This window comes from Chrysemys picta, chromosome 14, assembly GCF_011386835.1.
Source record: "Chrysemys picta bellii isolate R12L10 chromosome 14, ASM1138683v2, whole genome shotgun sequence".
NCBI classification, from domain to species: domain Eukaryota; kingdom Metazoa; phylum Chordata; order Testudines; family Emydidae; genus Chrysemys; species Chrysemys picta.
The window spans coordinates 12,746,233-12,765,589 of NC_088804.1; the positions used below are offsets into that span (position 1 = coordinate 12,746,233).

At 38.0% G+C, this 19,357-nt stretch overlaps 1 protein-coding gene across 10 annotated transcripts in view; it reads right to left on the minus strand.

Moving 5' to 3' along the window:
* DUS2 (dihydrouridine synthase 2) overlaps nucleotides 1-19,357 on the minus strand; it is a 48,105-nt gene that overhangs the window by 21,682 nt on the left and 7,066 nt on the right. For 3 of the 10 annotated variants that reach the window (XM_065567601.1, XM_065567603.1, XM_065567602.1), the window contains 6 exons: nucleotides 14,188-14,233; nucleotides 11,026-11,155; nucleotides 9,734-9,825; nucleotides 8,665-8,708; nucleotides 7,535-7,595; nucleotides 533-580 (listed from right to left, as the gene is read on the minus strand). In XM_065567601.1, the coding sequence (XP_065423673.1) occupies nucleotides 533-580; nucleotides 7,535-7,595; nucleotides 8,665-8,708; nucleotides 9,734-9,825; nucleotides 11,026-11,032 (252 nt within the window). In that variant the 5' untranslated portion in view covers nucleotides 11,033-11,155; nucleotides 14,188-14,233. Of the gene's footprint in view, nucleotides 1-532; nucleotides 581-7,530; nucleotides 7,596-8,664; nucleotides 8,709-9,733; nucleotides 9,826-11,025; nucleotides 12,176-14,187; nucleotides 14,234-19,357 lie in introns of those variants that run through there. The other 7 variants (XM_065567597.1, XM_065567599.1, XM_065567598.1 and 4 more) reach the window with 3 other exon arrangements.

Sequence of the window (19,357 nt, forward strand, 5' to 3'; positions counted from 1 at the left end):
TGACTGATATTTAAGGAATGTTATATTTTCACTTGAATACACTCAGTTTTGCCCACTGCTCCTCACTGAGCCAAATCTTAAGGCTATATAAGAATTCTTGCAGAGCTCTACCAACGTGTAGGCCATTGAAAACTAAACATTGTAAAGCTACTCAGGGCAGGGACTGTGTCATGTTGTTGTAAAGTGTTTGCTGTGCTTTGTGCTCGAATTAAACTAAAAATAAAACCAGAAAAATAGGAAATCCAACTACAGCACCAAAAAAAGTGCAAGTGTAAAAATTGAAAAGGAAGTCAGCAGCAATATTGTTGTTCCTGTGGTTATAAAAGAAACTAAACCAGCAGTATAATCTATGTGAATTTCATTTGAACCTGCAAAACTTTAGTCATTATTCCATCCCTTGCTCTCCCAAATCTGCTTTTCACACAATTCTCTCTCACGCCAAATAAATCCAGCAGCTCAAGAATTACTCAATTATTATACATAAGCACCTTATTTTTCTAGGCACAATAAAACCAACAAACTGGATACTTACACACTCAATTTTGTCAGGATCAGACAGCAGCGCTGCTCCCATACCTCCCTGGGGAAACACATGCCAATAGAATAAATTACAGACTGGAAACATTCAAAAAATCAACACTTGCTTCATCTCGTATCTTACCCAATGGCAAACAACAACAAAACTAAATCCTCCCATACAAGAAAAATGTTTTCACGGAAGTGTGAATTACTATATACTAATTAAAAGGTATGGCACAAAGTTATTTACACATCATTTACTGGCTTGGTTACAGAAGGATTTTCATTTAATAAAGAATCCAAATTTGAAATATATTAGGTGAAAGAGCATAGCTGCACCTACTTGGTGAAATAAGAAAACATTCTTGCTAGAATGATGTCAGCAAATGAAGCAGCAACAGCTTAGGGAACTGAATACTGAGAAGTTGTTTTGTTTTCTATTTCTCTGATGAACAGCCAGAAATTCCAAAATCTGTACCTAACCACTATGATTGCTTTGTTTCTTCCTATTAGTTGATAAATTTCATTAATATGTTCTCCCTAGCACCATTCAATTGATTGATGAGCCCTAAATGCCAATGTCTCCCATAATATGTACCTACACAAAAGGAAGTGGCAGCACGAAACAACTACTAATATTTTAAAAATATAACTTTTCCCTCCTCTAATTTGGATGTTCTTCCTCCATCACACTGTCTATATACACACAGCCACCCAGTCAGCTAGCTGTACGTGTTAAAATTAGATCGGTTCAGAAATTTTTGGATGGAATACTTTTCTGTCAGTAAAAGCTGATCTATTGAAATCAAAACTAGGAACACACTGATTGCAGCAAAACTTCCTCCAGACACCATGCAGGTTTCCTGTTGTTTTCCTGCTGTCTTGTCTGTCCACTGTGACAAGCTGTCAGAGAACATGCCAAAAAATTTCTTTTTGCATCTCCTGAAAATAATTTTTTTTCAGTATTTCCCTCCTGAAAATTTTTTAATATTTTTGTTCTTTTGTCATTAGAAAGATATTACAGGGAAAGACTGTTTTCTACCCTGTTTTCTGTAGTTAAGATACAGAAGAAAATATTAAGTAAAAGAAAGCAACACTGAAAATATTATAATGCCATTTTGTAACTCAATCATGCACCATGGCCCAAAATACTGTGCCAAGAAAATACCACCTTATTTAAAAAACACAGCAGGAATGGGCAGAGGTGGGAGTGGGAGAATTGGGCAAGGGCCAGAGATTGGTGATAAAAACAGAGACATAGAAAAGATTAGGACTGTTTAGTTTAGGGAGAAGATGAACCAAAGGGAAGGCACACAAAATAATGTATGGTATAGAGAGGTTCTGATCTACCCTCTCATAATACAAGAGCAAGGGAACAGTCAATGAAATTAAAATGCAACAAGTTTAAAAATAATAAAAACAAGTATTTGTTTGGAGAATACATAATTTACTAGTGGACCTCATTGTCACATGGTATTGTTGAAGCCAAGAGTTTAGCAGAATTCAAACACAAGGATTAGACATTTATATAGATGAGACTATCCACAGTTGCAGTAGATAAAACACACTTTTAGAAGGGCTATAAACTCTCAAGCTTCAATGGATAAGCCAACAAGTTACTGAAAGGGGTTAAGAAGGAACTTTCCCTAGGAACTGGTTACTCTATAGTTTTCCACTATACGTTTTTTTGCACGGTCTTCTGAGTCATATGATATTGACCACTGTCAGAGCCTAGATAAGGGACTAACTGGAGTATTTAAGTTAAGATGCCTTATCTCAAAGCAACTTCTACATTCTTATGTTCCTTAAGTAATCAGTGTCCACAGGGAACAATTTTCAGGATGGGAAAAAGCACTATTCTCATTAATATCCCCTGCAGAAGGTCACTATGTTTCTTTGGTTCATCTACTATAAAACAGACCCATTGCACAACTCTACCTTTCTTCCATGTCATTAAGGTCATGTGGCCTAAAATAAACACCTTTCCCTTTCAAACAGTCTGACAAAAAGAAATGTTCCATTACGGGAAAACAAGAGTCTTTTCAGACATAAGTATCCTACTCCTGTTGCTTGAAAAATAGAAAAAAGAGCTCTACCTGCATTGTAAAATAGAGTCTGTGCAATATCAATGTAATACACATTACGGGGACATGTCTGGCAACGTGAGCCTTGGCATTTTTATTATTTCCCACTTTACTGGCAATGTTTTCAAACCAGATGGAATACTAGAAGGTCTGATTTCAAACAGCTTTCTAAGACTATTCACAGGCTAGCTATAATAAAATACCACAGAAACTGGATCTTTACCTAATGCTTAAAAAATGCTTCATCGTAAACAACTACTGTATGAGCTACTTTGGTCTGCAAGTTAGAGAGCAAGAGGCAGCTGTTACAGGCTTGATGTTTTTATGCTTTTAGATGGAAATAGTTAAGGGTTTTTGTAATATGGCTCTATCTAAATGAACACTGATCAGCAGGTTAGGTCCAGATTTTATTTAATACTCCCTTAACTCAACATGATGATAATCATATGGTAAAATACTCCACATTCTAATATAAATTATACAGAATGACAATGTTTAATTATTACCTGTGAAGATGCTTTGTCTTTTCAGTCTCTGCAAGATGAAGCCTGAAAGCTACATCTCACAGGAGATTTATTAACTATGCCAACAGCATTAAGGACAGCAGGATATAGTGTTTAATACTGCAACCAGGCTCGCTCTCTCTGGAATGAAGTCATAAGTCATTTTTTATGAGTTTCAGCTCTTTGCTATGACAACTGCTGCAACATTTCTGCATTTTCTTCTGCTTGTGCACCTGACATTAAAATGGAGCAACATGGCCTGCTAAAAGCTCTATTTATACTTCAGCTGGTTTAGAAATGCCAAAAAGTTAAAAATTTAATTTAATGCAAATTAACCTTAGATGATTTAGATTATTTTAATGTTGCATGTGTAGGGGTAGTGTTTTGATTTGTTCATTCCCAACATATTTATTAAAACTAACCAGTTACACAAACTCAGGCATCCATCAAGGAATTGATTTGCCTCAATAAAGTGGGAAACTATGTTTTGTAAGGTTGATTTAACTAAAATTCTATTTAAAATGTAGTAGCCAATATTGCAGGTCACAATTTACAGAATTCTTTTATATTCAGTTATATATATATACACTTACATTTTAAAAAAGTTTAATTTCTTGGGCATGCCACCACTAAAAATCAAGGAAATCACCAGTTAAGCAACATTAAATATCCATACCAGCCTCCCTTCAAGACCATGTCCTTTAAGTAAAATATGAGAGCAGACTTGCAAAATACTTAAATTAAGAATATGCTTATGTATTTTGCTGGATCGGGTCAAAATATCCAAAGCACACAAGATTTGTCTATGTTTATAGAGTCTTTAGCGCTGGTTTCACTAAATTGGTTTAAAATCTCACCTTAAGTTGAAACACTGAAATTTTTTTATACCTACAAGAGTTCAGCCCCCACAACTCCACAACAACCTTCCCCTTCCAACATACAATCACACAAAAACACATATCCATTTCCTGAAAATAATGCAAAACCTAAATATGTCCCCAGCAAAATTAAGGTATCTTGCTGATACTCTTCAAATTACACCTGTATATTTAAAGAAGGATCTTACAATTACCATGCAATAGACCAACACAGATTATGTAATTAAAAGACTCAAAACACATGAACAAGGGAGACAAATTAAGGTTGCACCAGCAACCTGAATTTTGTAATTTCCTAACTGTTAAGTGGGCTAAATGTTCTCGTACCATAGGAAATTACACACTTTAAAAATTCAGTTTTTAAAAAAGGAAAATTGAAAAAAAGCAAATTCCATCATGTGGAACCATATCAATCATCTCACATAGATCATCAGCAGGGTTGGGACTTTTAGATTCACAGTACAGAGCTCTATCACCTGAGCTGTTGGAGCAACTGGTATCTTAATAGCAGGCTGTTATATGTGGCTACCCACTAGAAGGGGATGAGTCGTGAACTTTGCCAGCCTGCTTCACAGCTATCTGCTAAACAAGAGAGTAATGTTGGCACTCTGGAATCCTGGGCTCAATTCTGAGGGCTCAATTCTGAAAGAGAATATTTCCGAACTTATGGTCTCTCCAGCCCTGTTCTTTCCCATTTCCTCTTCTGCTCCAGTTTCACCTGCATTCAAGTGAAATATCCTTCTCCAGCCTGCCTGGGCAACAGCAGGAAAGCACTCAGAACCCAGTAGAGAGCATCTGTGCCTTCAGATCTGGGGCCTGGGATCACAGCAGCCAGAAAGAGCAACTGCAGAGAAAGTACTGCTCAGGCACCGCAGACACAATGTTCAGAAAATTTTGTTGCCCGCTACCAACAAATCCCTATCGAACATGTGCAAATGGTGATTTTCAGAGGTTTATAACTTTGCCAATTTTGGGTGAATGATCATGGGGATCCCAAGGTGACCCCTGCCAAATTTTAAGTCCCTGTTCCAAAGCATGGAACTATTGCTTCTCAACAAACTGGGTTGGGTTTTTGTTTTTGGTAGGTTAGTTTTTTTAATATTAGCAAAACACATCCTCCTAACTTTGTTCTTGGAAATAGCTGAATCTTTTTTGATGGAACTTTCCAAAAATATTCAGGTTGAGGCAGATGACCAGCATAGAACATGTCAACCTGAAAGTTCCAACTGAAGTCCTACAATTAAAAAGCATTGGAAAACCTTGACTATAGGCATTGTTACCAGCTGTGTCTCTAATCAATCAATCTTAAACATTTTCTCTGATTACAACATATTCATTTAATTCAACAACTGAATATTATTTCTTATTATAGTTTCAACATGAAATCCACTATCGTGTACAAAAAATATTGTATCTATACTTCTCTTGTAAAGAGATGTACCAATTTTGTTCTGAAATATGCTAACATGTATATCCTAAAATTATTATGATTATCAACATTTGCAATTTTATAGCAGAATGAATACTGTTCACAAATTCAACTACAAACTGCTCAAAGGTATCAAAATCTGATTTCCATATCCAAAATACATAATCTATACTTAACTCTTTTGTTACTCCTGTCCTTGATCTAATTCCAGAGGAGAACTATTACCCGGTTATAAATAACCATAAATAGATTAGCATATGAAAATGTCATATGGACAATAGGAACTGATCAAGAATTGTATTTTAATGAAATTGATCATTCTATTCATATGTTGTGGTTTTACTGTCTTTAAAATATCATTGATTTCCAGTTAATTTCTTATTTAGCAATAATTTTAATGTTAAGGATTATTTGTGTGATTTAACTAATCAGCATCATTTGGTAATAACAAATATTTGGTATTTGTTTAATATTAATGAGCTGTAAAAATAAAAATGAAATTTTCCTCCTCAATAAAATAGATTTTTGGCTCTGAGAACAACAGCATTAATTCTATTTGCTATCTCTTTATTTAATAAAATAATTGTTTTATATGTAAGCATTTTGAGGTGTTCCTTTTTCATATTCGAGTGGAATAAATATTAGTTTTTTCTTTTATAACAGTGGTAACAGCAATTAAAATGCCAGTTAATGTTAATGCTAATTCTCATATCTACAGTTAAAGGATGCTGCAAGTCAGACTCATTTGCATCACCCTGGTACAATAGAAATGATCCAAAAATCCCAATATATTTCATTTAAAGGAAGTTGAAATACCAAACTAAATTTCTTTAGCCAACAACGATAACCAGAAGGCTGAGATTTTGGTGTTTTGTAACCCTTCAATAGAAAACTGTGATGCACTGAAGTCAGGGGTCACCTTAAGCACCTCTGTCCCCAGAAACATTACATCTATTTAGAGCAAAGCTTCCCTGCTTTTCTGTTCATGCAACAAACTAGTTATTCCTGTGAATAGATTGGCCTGATGAACAGCCAGCATGTGCAGCTTTCTGAAGCCGCTGCATACCTAAAGATGAAATATTGTTTAAGCTGAAGAGAACCTTCCAATCATGATGTCATGCTGGAGAGCATTCTGGCAGCCTTTCATTCAGCCTAAGGCCTGGTCTACACGGGGGGGGGGGGGGGGGGGGGGGAAGAAACGATCTAAGATATGCAACTTCAGCTATGAGAATAACGTAGCTGAAATCGACATATCTTAGATCGAATTAGAATTACTTACTTTGCATCCTCGCCACGCAGGATCGATGGCCGCGGCTCCCCCATCGACTTTGCTTCCGCCTCTCGCACTGCTGGAGTTCAGCAGTTGACGGCGAAGAGGCGAGGTTGGGGATCAATTTATCGCATCTACATTACACGCGATAAATTGATCCCGATAGATCGATCATTACCCACCGATCCGGCGGGTAGTGTAGACGTACCCTAAGCGAGCAAGCAATGAAATTCCCTTTTGTTTAGTGATAACAGAAACAGGGGGATTGATTGGATTGCAGTGGAGAAGGGCAGGGGGCACAAAAGCAGATAAGCCAGCAGACAGCAAGAGAAGCACTTTTAATATGGCCCTAGGAGGAAGCCGACAGAGAGATTCTTTCTGAGCAGAACACTGGCTGGAAAGAGACTTGAAATTCTGTTCAAGGAAACTGCCTCCTCTTTGTTCCTACTATGTTCACGGAAAGATGATTGTGTGTACATTTTTTGTAAATAAGCAGGATTGCACCTAGGAAATACCTGATTTTCATTAATTTCTCCTGCTAATTTAAATAGCCGCAAGGCCTCAAATTTTGACTAATAAATCAGAGAAAAGGGAGCAACAATAAAATGACTGGCCTGATGCTTCTAATGATCTGGACAAATACAGTTAACAATTCAAAAATAAGGACAAGAGATCACAGTTGCAGCCAAGAATAGAATGACTCATTGAAACTACAAATAATTGAACATTCACAACATTCAGAACAGAGAAAATCAAATAACTTGCCAGAACCAGAAAAGCAGAACATGTGTTGCATCCTGTGCCTCTTAAGCAGGAAAAGAGAATATTTAAAGAGATTAAAATCAACCTGCCTTAGTAGAATATTCTTTTGGACAGCCCATGTTGACATCAATCCCAGCTACATCATTTTCTCTGAAAAGAAAAGAACAAAAAATCCCCACAAATATTTCAGACTAGAAAAAGGAAAAAAGCATCTTGCCAGAGAGCCTGTTCGAGTGAGTTTTCCATTCCCAAGAAGTTTAGATGAGAATTTGAAGTTTAGAGATTTTTTCCAAACCTCTGAATCTTTTCTTTTATCTCCTCACTAGTTTAAATTTTGTGTATACTTATACAGTGGTCTCCAAAGCCATTTCAATACGTATATAAGAATTTCATTTGCCTTTATTGAAGAATTCAAAGATTACTGAGTCTTAGGGAACAAACATAGTTAGGATGTTCTCCCCACAGACTCAAACTCTGCAACAGACTCTTTTATATCATTTTTCAAAAATAAATAAGAAAAGTGTCTTATGTGGGTTTAAAAGTTATATTCCTCACCACCACAGAAGCAAAACTTCCATTGTTTTTCTTCTATTTAACACACATCTGGTTGAGAGCTTTAAAATCACAAAGAATACAAGAAATTGGTCAATAGGGCTTTATCAGGAGATGTGCAGCACCCAGAAGAAAACACGTTGAGGACAGAGACCTGGCATGCCTATTACAAAGTTGCACAGCAGTCACTCGCATGAAAAGTAATTGCTTGAGCAGCTACTGCCTTGAAAAGAAATCATTACTGCTAATGAGAGCAGGAGTACAGCCAGTTCATGCTGCTCCCCCACTGATCTTTCTAGATGGTGAACTCTGTTGCAACTTGCTGAGCAGCTCCTTTAACACTTAGTGGTATGTGGAACTTTTGTTTACCCTAGTAGCTCTGCTAATCACACAGGACTCTTATTCCTTACTTCTGACCTTTAAAAATATTAGCTTCCCCTTGAAAGACTTATAAATAACTAATAATAATAACTAATGATAATAATAATAGTACAAATAAAGAAGACTAGGGAAAATACATCAAATTGCATCAGAAGTTTTCAATGCTTGGTTTCAAATGATAGCTGCATTTGGCTAAAACTGAAAACTAGTCTTTACAAATTAAATTACACCTCAGCAAGCCACAGGGGAAGAAATTATTTTCAGGTAAGATTCTATGAGAACTTACACAAGCTTGGCTACAGCCAATGCTCTCTCAGCATCTGCTGATCCCTGTGGGGCAAAAAGGATATAATCAATATTTATTCACTTGATTCTGTTTTATAATAAATGTTTTTGTGTAGATATACACCATTTATACACTTTTTAGAGTCGGTATATGTATAATATGACCGAGATCCACTACTAGATAGCAAAATTAGTCAGTTAAAGACATATCTGAAGTCAGCATAGCGTGTGAAGTTAAGAATGTACTTAAATCTTTACAGGATCAGGGCCCATTATATAACACAAATGTTGTCCTGCATTTTAAAAGTCAAGACTGAATTTGTTTTAATCTAATAAAAACATTATAGTCACAATAAATATTGTCCCTTTTTCTTATAAATATGGAAATCTTAGCTGAACCACCATAACAGAGACATGCCTAAACTGAGAACTGGGTGACTGTAGCTCAGTAATCCTTGCCCACCAACCCTTGCTTGCGTTGTCTAAAACTTATATTATTTGGGGCAGGAACAATGTCCTTCTTTCTTCTGTGAAGTGTATGGCATTGTGAAATGTTAAACATCACTGATATTTACAGGATTGACACATGCAAATCAACCAGTTAACTGAATGAATGAACAAGGAAAACAAAAAATGTTGATAAAAATAAGTGCTAAATGTTAGTAAAACTACTAAACACAAATGATATCTAGCTATAAGTTCTATTTAATGAAATTACAAATGATGGTAAGATCACATTTCACTGTAATTTAGTTTTGGTACTAGTATATTCGAACATATAGCTAAAATAACATGGTGTAGAAATAAGCTACATCTGTGGCCCACAATATACACATTGGTCATCTATTCTGTGTATGCTTGTATGTAATGTAGCTTGTATACAATTAGTTTAGAAATCCTGCAATGCAATCAGTGTGAAATTAGAGTCCAGAAAGATTAACCCTAGTTGAGAAATCTGGGAGCTACTTAACATCTGACACAGAGCTACACTTAGACATATCTAAACAGTACAGTGCTAGTAAAATTAATCTACTTTGATATTAGAAATGTAACTGTTCTTGGTTTCTTACCATTTGAAAGACAACACAATCTTTCTCTCTCACACACGTTCTGAAAACAACTCTTTCGTTAGGTGCTACAAAGTCCACTGTTTCAAGCACCTCTACATGAAATAGGAGAGAGACACAAAATTGGGAGAAAATAATATAGCTAAATATAATCACAAAATAAGCCAGGTGAAGCAATTAAAAATATACAGTTTGCATATAAATGAAATTCTACCAAATAAAGCTGTAGACTTCAATGTCAGAATCATAAAGTTTATCAAGAAACAATGCAGAGTTGAGTCATATATGCAAAATCAACTAGACTGAAAAGTTCATTAGGTTGTAATACAAACTAACAGAACGGACAATTAAGTGTTACAACCAATGCTTCGTCCCTCACACAGATATTTGTGAAAAAACAGTGGTTTTAGAATCGGTGTGAAATGCAAGACTTACTGTTGAATGTCCTAGTTCACGAGTCTAAACTATCAACTTGAAGTTATTTAAATTTTAACAAAACTTGTTTATGAAAGCATATATAGAAACAATTATAAATGAGTTATTTCCCTGAATGGCTAGAGCAGTTCTGCTCTGTCTGTTAGTGATGCACTTTGGCTAGCTTTTCTAAAGACAATGTTATGTTGAAATATGTATTTTTTTTAATTCCTTGGTCAATGCTCCTAACATAACTGTAAGCTACTGCAATGCACCTTAAGCCAACCAGGGGGCTGAAGGTGATGCAGAACCAGAGGCAGCCTATTTGGTAGGCTGTGCTTACCAACAGGAACGGACATGGACTCTTATCTTCTGCACTGGCTCTCCAACAGTTTCCTAGTCCAGCTTAAGGTATTTTTTAGGTTTTTAAAAGCCCTAAATGTCTTACAATCAGACTACTGAGGGACTGTCCATCTCTCTCATATGCCATACTGATCCACCCACAATTAGCGCAAGAACCTGAACTGAATCTCTCTTGATTTAGAGGAGAAGCTGATGGTACAGCCTTCATTATGAGGCGGCCTCGGCGTTAAAATCTAGCCCAGGTTCTGGCAAAAACAAAACAAAAAATAGGTCTGTTGATTTTCAGGCCATGCCAAGGCTTTTGGAGAGGGGAAGGCTTAAGGATTAAAGCCTGTGTAAAGATGTGTAGTTCCTGGAGTAAACAACAGTTACTAGTTTTATTATTTGCCTTTGTAAGCTATGTCAAAGACACTTGGAGCTTTAACATTTAGGTTAATAGGTTTAATTTTTTTCAATTTCTAATAAGAGTGAGAAGTATTTTAAAATGTGAACCTTTAATATTCATGAATTTCTCTCACCTTGCATAATGCATGTGAACTAGTCACTTTCACTCTCCAGTTCTCAATCACCAGGCATAATGCTGCAGTGTTGCTTATGGATACCCCAGGAGAATGCTGGACTCCAGACATCTCCTACCGTCACCCTATACTAGAATTAAAATGACTTCAATCCAACTGAAAAAAATTCAATTTTTTTAAACCTTGTTTTTAAAAAACATTCTGAGCCCAAGCTAACCTGATGGCATCTTAAATTTCTGTAATTTACTGGAAGCATACATTGCATTTTTCCTCTCCCCAAAACTCTGCCAGGGTCTCTGGGAAGGACTGCAGTTGAGATTACTGCAAAATCCATGGCTAAATCCAAAAGGATTACTGCAGTATTCTAAAACATTTGTGAAGAGAGGTACGTACAGCAAAACAGTGACTTGTATTAGCCTACAGAAATTACCAGATTCTAAAATCTTCTTGATAAAAGGTCTTAATGAGAATTGCACATGTGTTATGAAGCCTTGAATTTAATACAGTAAATTCATTTGAGTATAAAACAATTGAATTTAACTCCATGACAAGACGAAAACAGACAAGCTACTGAGAAGCTGTAAGTAACATTGATTCAATGTTTTATTTTTCTACTCATTCAGACTGAATATTTTTATAGCTTATTATATATCAAAATACAGTAACTAATTTTTACCTTTACAGAACTGCTGATATTCCTATATTAAAGTGGTCTGGATCAAATACCTCAAACGTCCCCTTCTCTACTCCCATCATGGGGCCAATTAAGCCATGGTTTAAGTAGGAGCAGTTCCATTTTGGTTTCAATGGGAATAACACCCACTTACGCCAAGGCTCACTTTGGCCTATGTTCATTAATGTAGGTGAGAGGTTCTAAAAACATGGCCACAAGCAAATAGCTCTCCTCATCCAGTTTTCCTTAAACACTTGAAAGCAGTCCTCAGATGCCAAACGCACCCATAAAACACTCTACTGGTTCTCATGGAAAATGGCACAAAGGATTCTGAGGTGTAACTGAGGACTGGCTGCAAGTAGTAAATATGGGATCACAGAAAAGAAAAAGTGATTCAGTGAGGGTTAGCAGAAGGATAAAAGGTTGAAAACCACAACTCCAAGTGTTCAAAGTGAAAGCTGTGACTGCATAAATGGTGGAATCTCAAGTAGGAGTAGAGGTTATTTTACCTCTGTATTCGGCACTGGTGTGACTGCTGCTGGAATACTGTGTCCAGTTCTGGTGTTCACAATTCAACAAGGATGTGGATAAATGGGAGAGGGTTTAGAGAGGAGCCACGAGAATGATTAAAGGATTACAAAACATGCTTTATAGTGATAGACTAAAGGAGCTCAACCTAGAGTTTAACAAAGAGAAGATTAAGGGGTCACTTGATTGAGGCTTATACAAGAGGAACAAACATTTAATAATGGGCTCTTCAATCTAGCAGAGAAAGGCATAACGTGATCCAATAGTTGGAAGTTGAAGCCTGACAAATTCAAAATGGAAAAAAGGCAGATTTAAAAAAAAACAAAAAAAAAAACAAAAAACACTGGGAGCAATTAACTATTGGAGCAATTTAACCAGGGGTTGTGGTGGATTCTCCATCACTGACAATTTTAAAATCAAGATTGGATATTTTTCTAAAAGAAATGCTCTAGGAATTATTTTGGGGAAGTTGTACGGCCTGTGTTATATAGGAGATTAAACTAGAGGATCACAATGGCCTTTTCTGGCTTGAATTCCATGAATCTCTAAGTTTGATGGGGGAAAAATTACAATTTTTTAGCCAATAACTTGCTAATATAAAAATTAGCAAACTGACTCCAAGGTTTAGTTGGAACATTAAAGAATTTTATTATGCAGAAGCAGTTTTCATGTGATTAAGCTGACAGATGCCACCGAGAACATCCTAATGAAACATCATTATAAATACAGATGAAATAGATTGACATCTGGTGTCAGTAACTGAGGAAAACAAATGTGGTCTCTTCGCAAAAATATGAATAATATTAGACAAAGTATACTAATACACCACACCATATACAAATTCCTTAGAAATCATAATTGCCAATGTCACCTGGCACCTTTAAGATGAATGTGCCAGTCCCTCTTTATCTCTTAAGATCCACTTTGAAGGGCAGAGAGGTGTATAGATCTTTGTGGTGATCCTTCATACTGGGACGAATCTCATTTCTTGTAGGCATATACTTGTAGACTCAAATTGTATCTGCTTTCAGAAGGGTCAGTTAAGCCCTTCTCATTCAAACTGTTAACAAACTGGGTCATCTTGTAATGATTTACACAGAAAAATTCATTATAGCCAACGGGACCATATTAACTATAAATCTATATAGAATGTGTTCCATCTGGTCCATTAATATCTATGCTCTGCCTTGTTTCTGGTCCAGTTCCTCACCCTTTTCATGCAGTCACTACTTATTATTTGAAATGTATGTTGCAGTAGCACCTAAAGGGCAACCAAGTCAGGACCCCATTGCATTAGGCACTGTACCAAAGTGGAAGCTACTATTTTAGTTGAAGATTCTGAAACCTAAAAATTGACGTACACCTTTGTCACCCCATTTTCATCTTCAAACAATTCAGGTTCATCTTTTCTTTTCAACTAACCGTTACTAAAACCTAAACATTAATAAAACAAAACAAATCAAGACCCAGTTTGCTACATGTTTACATAATGGTCAAAAATTTCAGCATGTGCTTTCTTGGGTTGTACAGCACCATTACTGTGATACTCACCATTATGTACCTTAAAACAGTCTAGAAATTGTAGGTTTTCAGCTTACGAATGGGGAGAGGGGCAAGCCAAACAGCCAAGGCAAGAGCTCAAAAAACTGACCTACGCTGAGAATAGCTCTATGTTGAAGACTACTACACTCCCTTGAGTGTCCCTCTGAGCTACCACATTAAAGAGGAAACTGCTTGGTCTAGTTATTTGTGAACATGAATGTTCTTGTGTTCCAGCGTATGTTCTAATAATTGTGTCCCTCTAACAATTCATTAAATGGAATGGGAATGTTAACACCTCTTGTAGCTACTGCTTGAGAGTCTCTGGCTACCAAATCAACAAAGTAACAGAGCATTTCTCATCATTTACTGAAACAAAAAAAGGGTACTTGAAAGCTTTTATCAAAATATATTGTACTTGCCATTTACAACTCTTTTGCACTGCACCATCTTTATGTCAATCAGCTCCTACGAATAAAGATCAGAAATATATGTAAGTGAATTAAAAAAAACTAAATAAAAATAAACTAGCAAGTTTATCAGAGTAAAATTAGTTAATTTGCCTCTTATGAGAGATACTATATTTCAGCTCTAGAGAAACAGCAGAAAAGGACATGAATGAAAATTAAAGAAACACTATAAAATAGTTTATGACCACAATTAGATTTCATAATCATATGTACAGAAATGTTATAACCGTAGACTAGATCAGTGACCCATCTAATCAACTACCCTATGGTAATTCTACAGCTTGGGATAAAAAGTGACCAGACACCTATAGCCAGGAGACTAATCCTATTACTCAGAGGCTGAAACAAAAAGAGGCAACCTCTCAACAGCAAAGTCCAGGAGCATTACCCTGATGAGAAGTCCAGGACCCACCTCTCTAGATCGGAGAAACTATGCAGTTTCCTGGAGATATTCTCAAATGCTGCAAGAATCAAATTTTACTGACAACTTTTCTCCATTTCTTCACTATCCAACAGCCATTAAACGAGGCAACAACAAAAAATATTTTTTGTCTTTGGTCAAATTATCTAGTCAAGGTCAGACTCTATATCATACAGAAAAGCAACATATTTTAGAAGCCAAAAGAAAGCTAAACAGTTAAGGAACATGGAAGACAAAATTGTATGAAGATTATAATGAACTGAGAGCCTACGTTATCTACAGATTAAAGTTCCCACTCTATTGTGATCGGTCCTTTCTTTTCTAGAAAGACGTTTTCATATCCTGTGATAATTTTGAAAACTATCACAATGGCCATTCCACAATCAACTTAAAGGGTCCGCCAGTATTTCTATTACAAAACCAATTTTTCAGGGCTTTCAATGTGTATGGTAAAGCTACAGGCTGTAACTATAAAAAGTGTCTCAGCCTGGGAATTAAAATGTATAGGTTCTTTTCTGCAGGCTTCTGTGCTGGAAACCCAAGCTTCAAGACGCCAGACAGCAGGAAGCCCAGCCTAAAAGGGCATTTTGGCAATCCACAACACAGGCAATCCACAACACTATTTTGCCAAGGAACCCAAAGCCAGCAGGTACAATCCAGAAAATGAGCATGGGCAGCCAGTAAAAGGGTATGTTTGGGCAGAGCATCTAGAGTATGAACTAATTCAGCATATTCCCCTGGACTGGGACACAAACCTGCATTCAACTCCTAACTCTACCAGACTTTCAGCATGGCCTTGGGCAAGTCATCTGTGTCTCAGTTCCTCATCTATGAACTGGAGATTATTTGTCTTCTCTGGTCTTCTCTACACAGGGACATTCAGAAGAGTGAACTACATTCACTTTTAAAGTGAACTACAGTAAATCAAATTAAGTCCACTTTAATTCTGTGCTTTGGGGGCCAGTGTACAGCACCATTACTGTGATACTCACCATTATGTACCTTAAAACAGTCTAGAAATTGTAGGTTTTCAGCTTACGAATGGGGAGAGGGGCAAGCCAAACAGCCAAGGCAAGAGCATCTGCACATGAGTTTAATGTGGTTTAACTAATCCAATTTAAATTCACACCTTTAATTAATTTGGATTAACTTTCCCAAGTGTCCCTGTGTAGACAAGGCTTCTGAAGGGTATCGTGGGGTATTATAAGGTGTGATGTAACCCTCAAGAGACAATTCTCTGTTGGTGCGACTATATCAAACCAAAGATACTTATTCCAAAATGCTATACTGGAGCATAACCCTCCAAGAATATGACATGAAAACTCTGCATATTAAGGGAAGAAAAAATATTGTGGCAGACAACTGGTCCAGGCAAGAGGGTTATGACCCAAAGCCTATGGAACAGCCAGTGGCTGACCCCGCTGCTTCACTGTAAGAGGGGATGTGTGACCCTCAGAACTTCTTAATGCCAATTGGCAAAGGGCTCACTGTTCTGTAACAGCAACTTCTATCTGGTCAGACAAGCTCACTACACCTAACATACTGCTTTCACAGTATTTATCCATCAATTACTTGTGGGGAGATTCTGCAGGACTGTGCAACCATAGGTGCAGTTTTTTTCGGGGGCTGCCCCCTCCAAACAGAGGCAAGGCATGGGGGGGCACACGGGGTAACATGCCACTGCTCCCCCGTCATTCTGCAAGCGCAGAGCTGCCCAACTGAAGGAGGCCGTCTCTCGGCTCCCACCGACTCTGCAGCTGAACGCTGCCTCCTGGGTCCTAGTGCCAGTCATGCTCCCCTTCTGCGTGCTGGGAATCTTCCTGTTTTCTATTCTGTATAACAGTGAGTGCCCACGGTGGGGCTGGGGGAAATGAGGGAAGGGGGGACAAAGGCAGTGGGGAAGGAAGGAAGGGGGGCTGGAATAGGGCAGGGGGAGGGGGAATGAGGGGAGGGTGATGGAGAGGAAAAGGGGATAGGGGAATCATGGTGGGAAGTTTGAGCCCGGCACGTGGCATCCCCTCGGCAGCAGCTGGGGCTCCCCCATTAAGCAGGCCCATCGAACCCTCACCGTGAGGAGCCCTACCCCCCTACACCTGGACCCCTCCAATGAGCCCCCCACACCCAGACTCCCACCACACTGATTCCCAACCAGCTGCACCTGGACCCCCAACCCATCAAACCCCACTGCCCTGGTACCTGGACACCCCCTGAGCCCCCACACACCCACACCCCCTGCCTAGCTCCATCTCCCCACACCCAACCCCACCCTCCTGAGCCCCAACCACCTTCACCTGGATCCCGTGCAGAGTCCCACTGCCCCTGCACCTGGAACACCCCAATAATCCTCTGTACATCCAGATCTCCACTGAGCCGCCCGCTCCCAGATTGCCACAGAGAAACCTCTCACCCCACACACTAAGCCCCTCCACACATGGATCCTGCTGGGCTGAGCCTGCCCACCCACACCTGGTGCACCCGGCGCAGAGGGACAGGGCCCTGGGGTGTTTCTGGGGCAGGCCCAGCCCTTGCACTGTGTCAGGGTCAGGTGAAGCCTCACTGCCGTGTCTCTGTAGCAGTGGAAGTGGGGGCTTCAGGGTGATCTCCCCCCTCAATGCAGCCAGTGGCCTGTGCTGCCCACTGCCATGCTGGACCCAAAGTTATTTATTGACAAATAAAATTTGCAGCATTTTGCAGAGTTTTAAAATATTGTGCGCATAATTTTTAGGCATGGAATGCCCTCAGGAGTAATCAATAGTTTCTTGTAAGGTATCAAATGAAAGCTGGTGACACACTCTTCATTAATATCACTGTGAAATGAATGTATACATGCTATATAAGGAGTTACACTTACACACTGAAAATATGTTTTAAAATCTGTAACATGGCAGAGTTCATAAACAAGTTCTTTGCCAGACAAAACATGTTTAGTCACCTCTGTTTCAGATGTAAACTAATTATTATTATTCAATACAATGGAAGCCCCATGTGCATATGCAACCAACAAGGGGATGTGAAATCATCGGGGAAGAGCAGATTAAAACCAAAGAGCATTACAAAAGGTTTACTGAACTATAAGTATGAAATTTTTGTTATCCATTCACAGAGGAAATTCCTTGAAGGGTGGGGGTATTTATGAAAGTTCAGATCCTTGTTTTACCTGAAAACAAGAAACTCTGTCAAAAACTGAATTCTTGGGAGAAAATCTACTTTATTAAATAGGAAATGGAACTACTAATAAGTATAGACCTAAGATTTCATTGTATGTTTTGTTTTATATATGTAGCCATTTCTGTTTCCATTTATCAGCCTTATTCACTATCTTTTAAAATTTAACCTTTGATAATAAACTTAGATTGTTTTACTATAAATATATTTCAGTGTTGTAATGTTATTAAGGACCTGAGTTGTACCAGTCAAGGGAGGGCTAACTCAGTGGTTTGAGCATTGGCCTGCTAAACCCAGGGTTGTGAGTTCAATCCTTGAGGGGACCATTTAGGGCTCTGGGACAAAAATCTGTCTGGGGATTGGTCCCGCTTTGAGCAGGGGGTTGGACTAGATGACCTCCTGAGGTCCCTTCCAACCCTGATATTCTGTGATTCAAGCTGTGTGTACACTATCTCTTTGGGGCCAGTTTATCTGGTAATTTCTGAGAGCGTCCAGAGATGGGGTTGGAAACTGCAACTCAAGCCAACATAGCGCAAGTCTCTCTACTCAGCCTGGAAGGCTCACTCTCAGAAGTACTATAGACAAACCCCATAAGGCTCGCCCACTTCAATCCTTTGCCTCTACGCCAAGAATGCTAGCAAGTGTGAAAATTAGAGCTAGTTCTGATGATGGCTTTTGTTCATGGAAAAATTGTCTATTTGCAACTAAAATGAAACTACCATGTTCCTTTCATTGAGGCTCCCAAACAGTGATCAAATAAACATTCATGACAAACCTGTCCTAGATTCAAATGGCAACATAATAATCAGAGGATCTATATCTACCAATATCCTGAGCCATCTATTCCCTCTTAACGTTATTTTTTTAAATTAAGGGAATGCATGTATAGCCAATTTGTCCATTTTATCATTCATTTATTGAGTGTTGTGTGGTGTTATAATTAACTCATATCATATCAATCACAGATAATCATTGTATGCTACATAGATTTAAATTGTAGAATTATAGACGTATAAGATTGATCAGTAATTAGAAGTGATAAGTATGTATTAGATATCTAAGTAGGGCTGAAATGCAAGGCCTACAGGCTGAGGCCTGTAAAATGTCAGCTTAGTTACTAGGCCACTAGCTTAAGAAATGCTTGACATAAGTAAGTGACCAAAGAATGACCCTATGACACAAGATTACAGGAAAAGATGTACCTATGGGTGATCTTGCAAAAAATTAACATTAAAAGTAATTTTTTGCTGACAAGATACCCGGTAGTCACATTTTTCTAACACATGCCCTTACCACAAGGTGCACTATTTGTGTAAATGCTAATGAAGTATAGTCCGAACATATTATAAAAAGAGGTTGTCTAGATTAGAAAAATTGAGCTTCCTATGGAAAACTCCATCAGGAACCATCCCTCTACTAGTGATCAATTGGCAAGGCAGCCATCAGACCATAAGAATATTGTTAAAGATGTGAGTATAACTATATTCGTAACTTGTGCACAGGTCTTCATAGAATTTTTATATATATGCATAATCA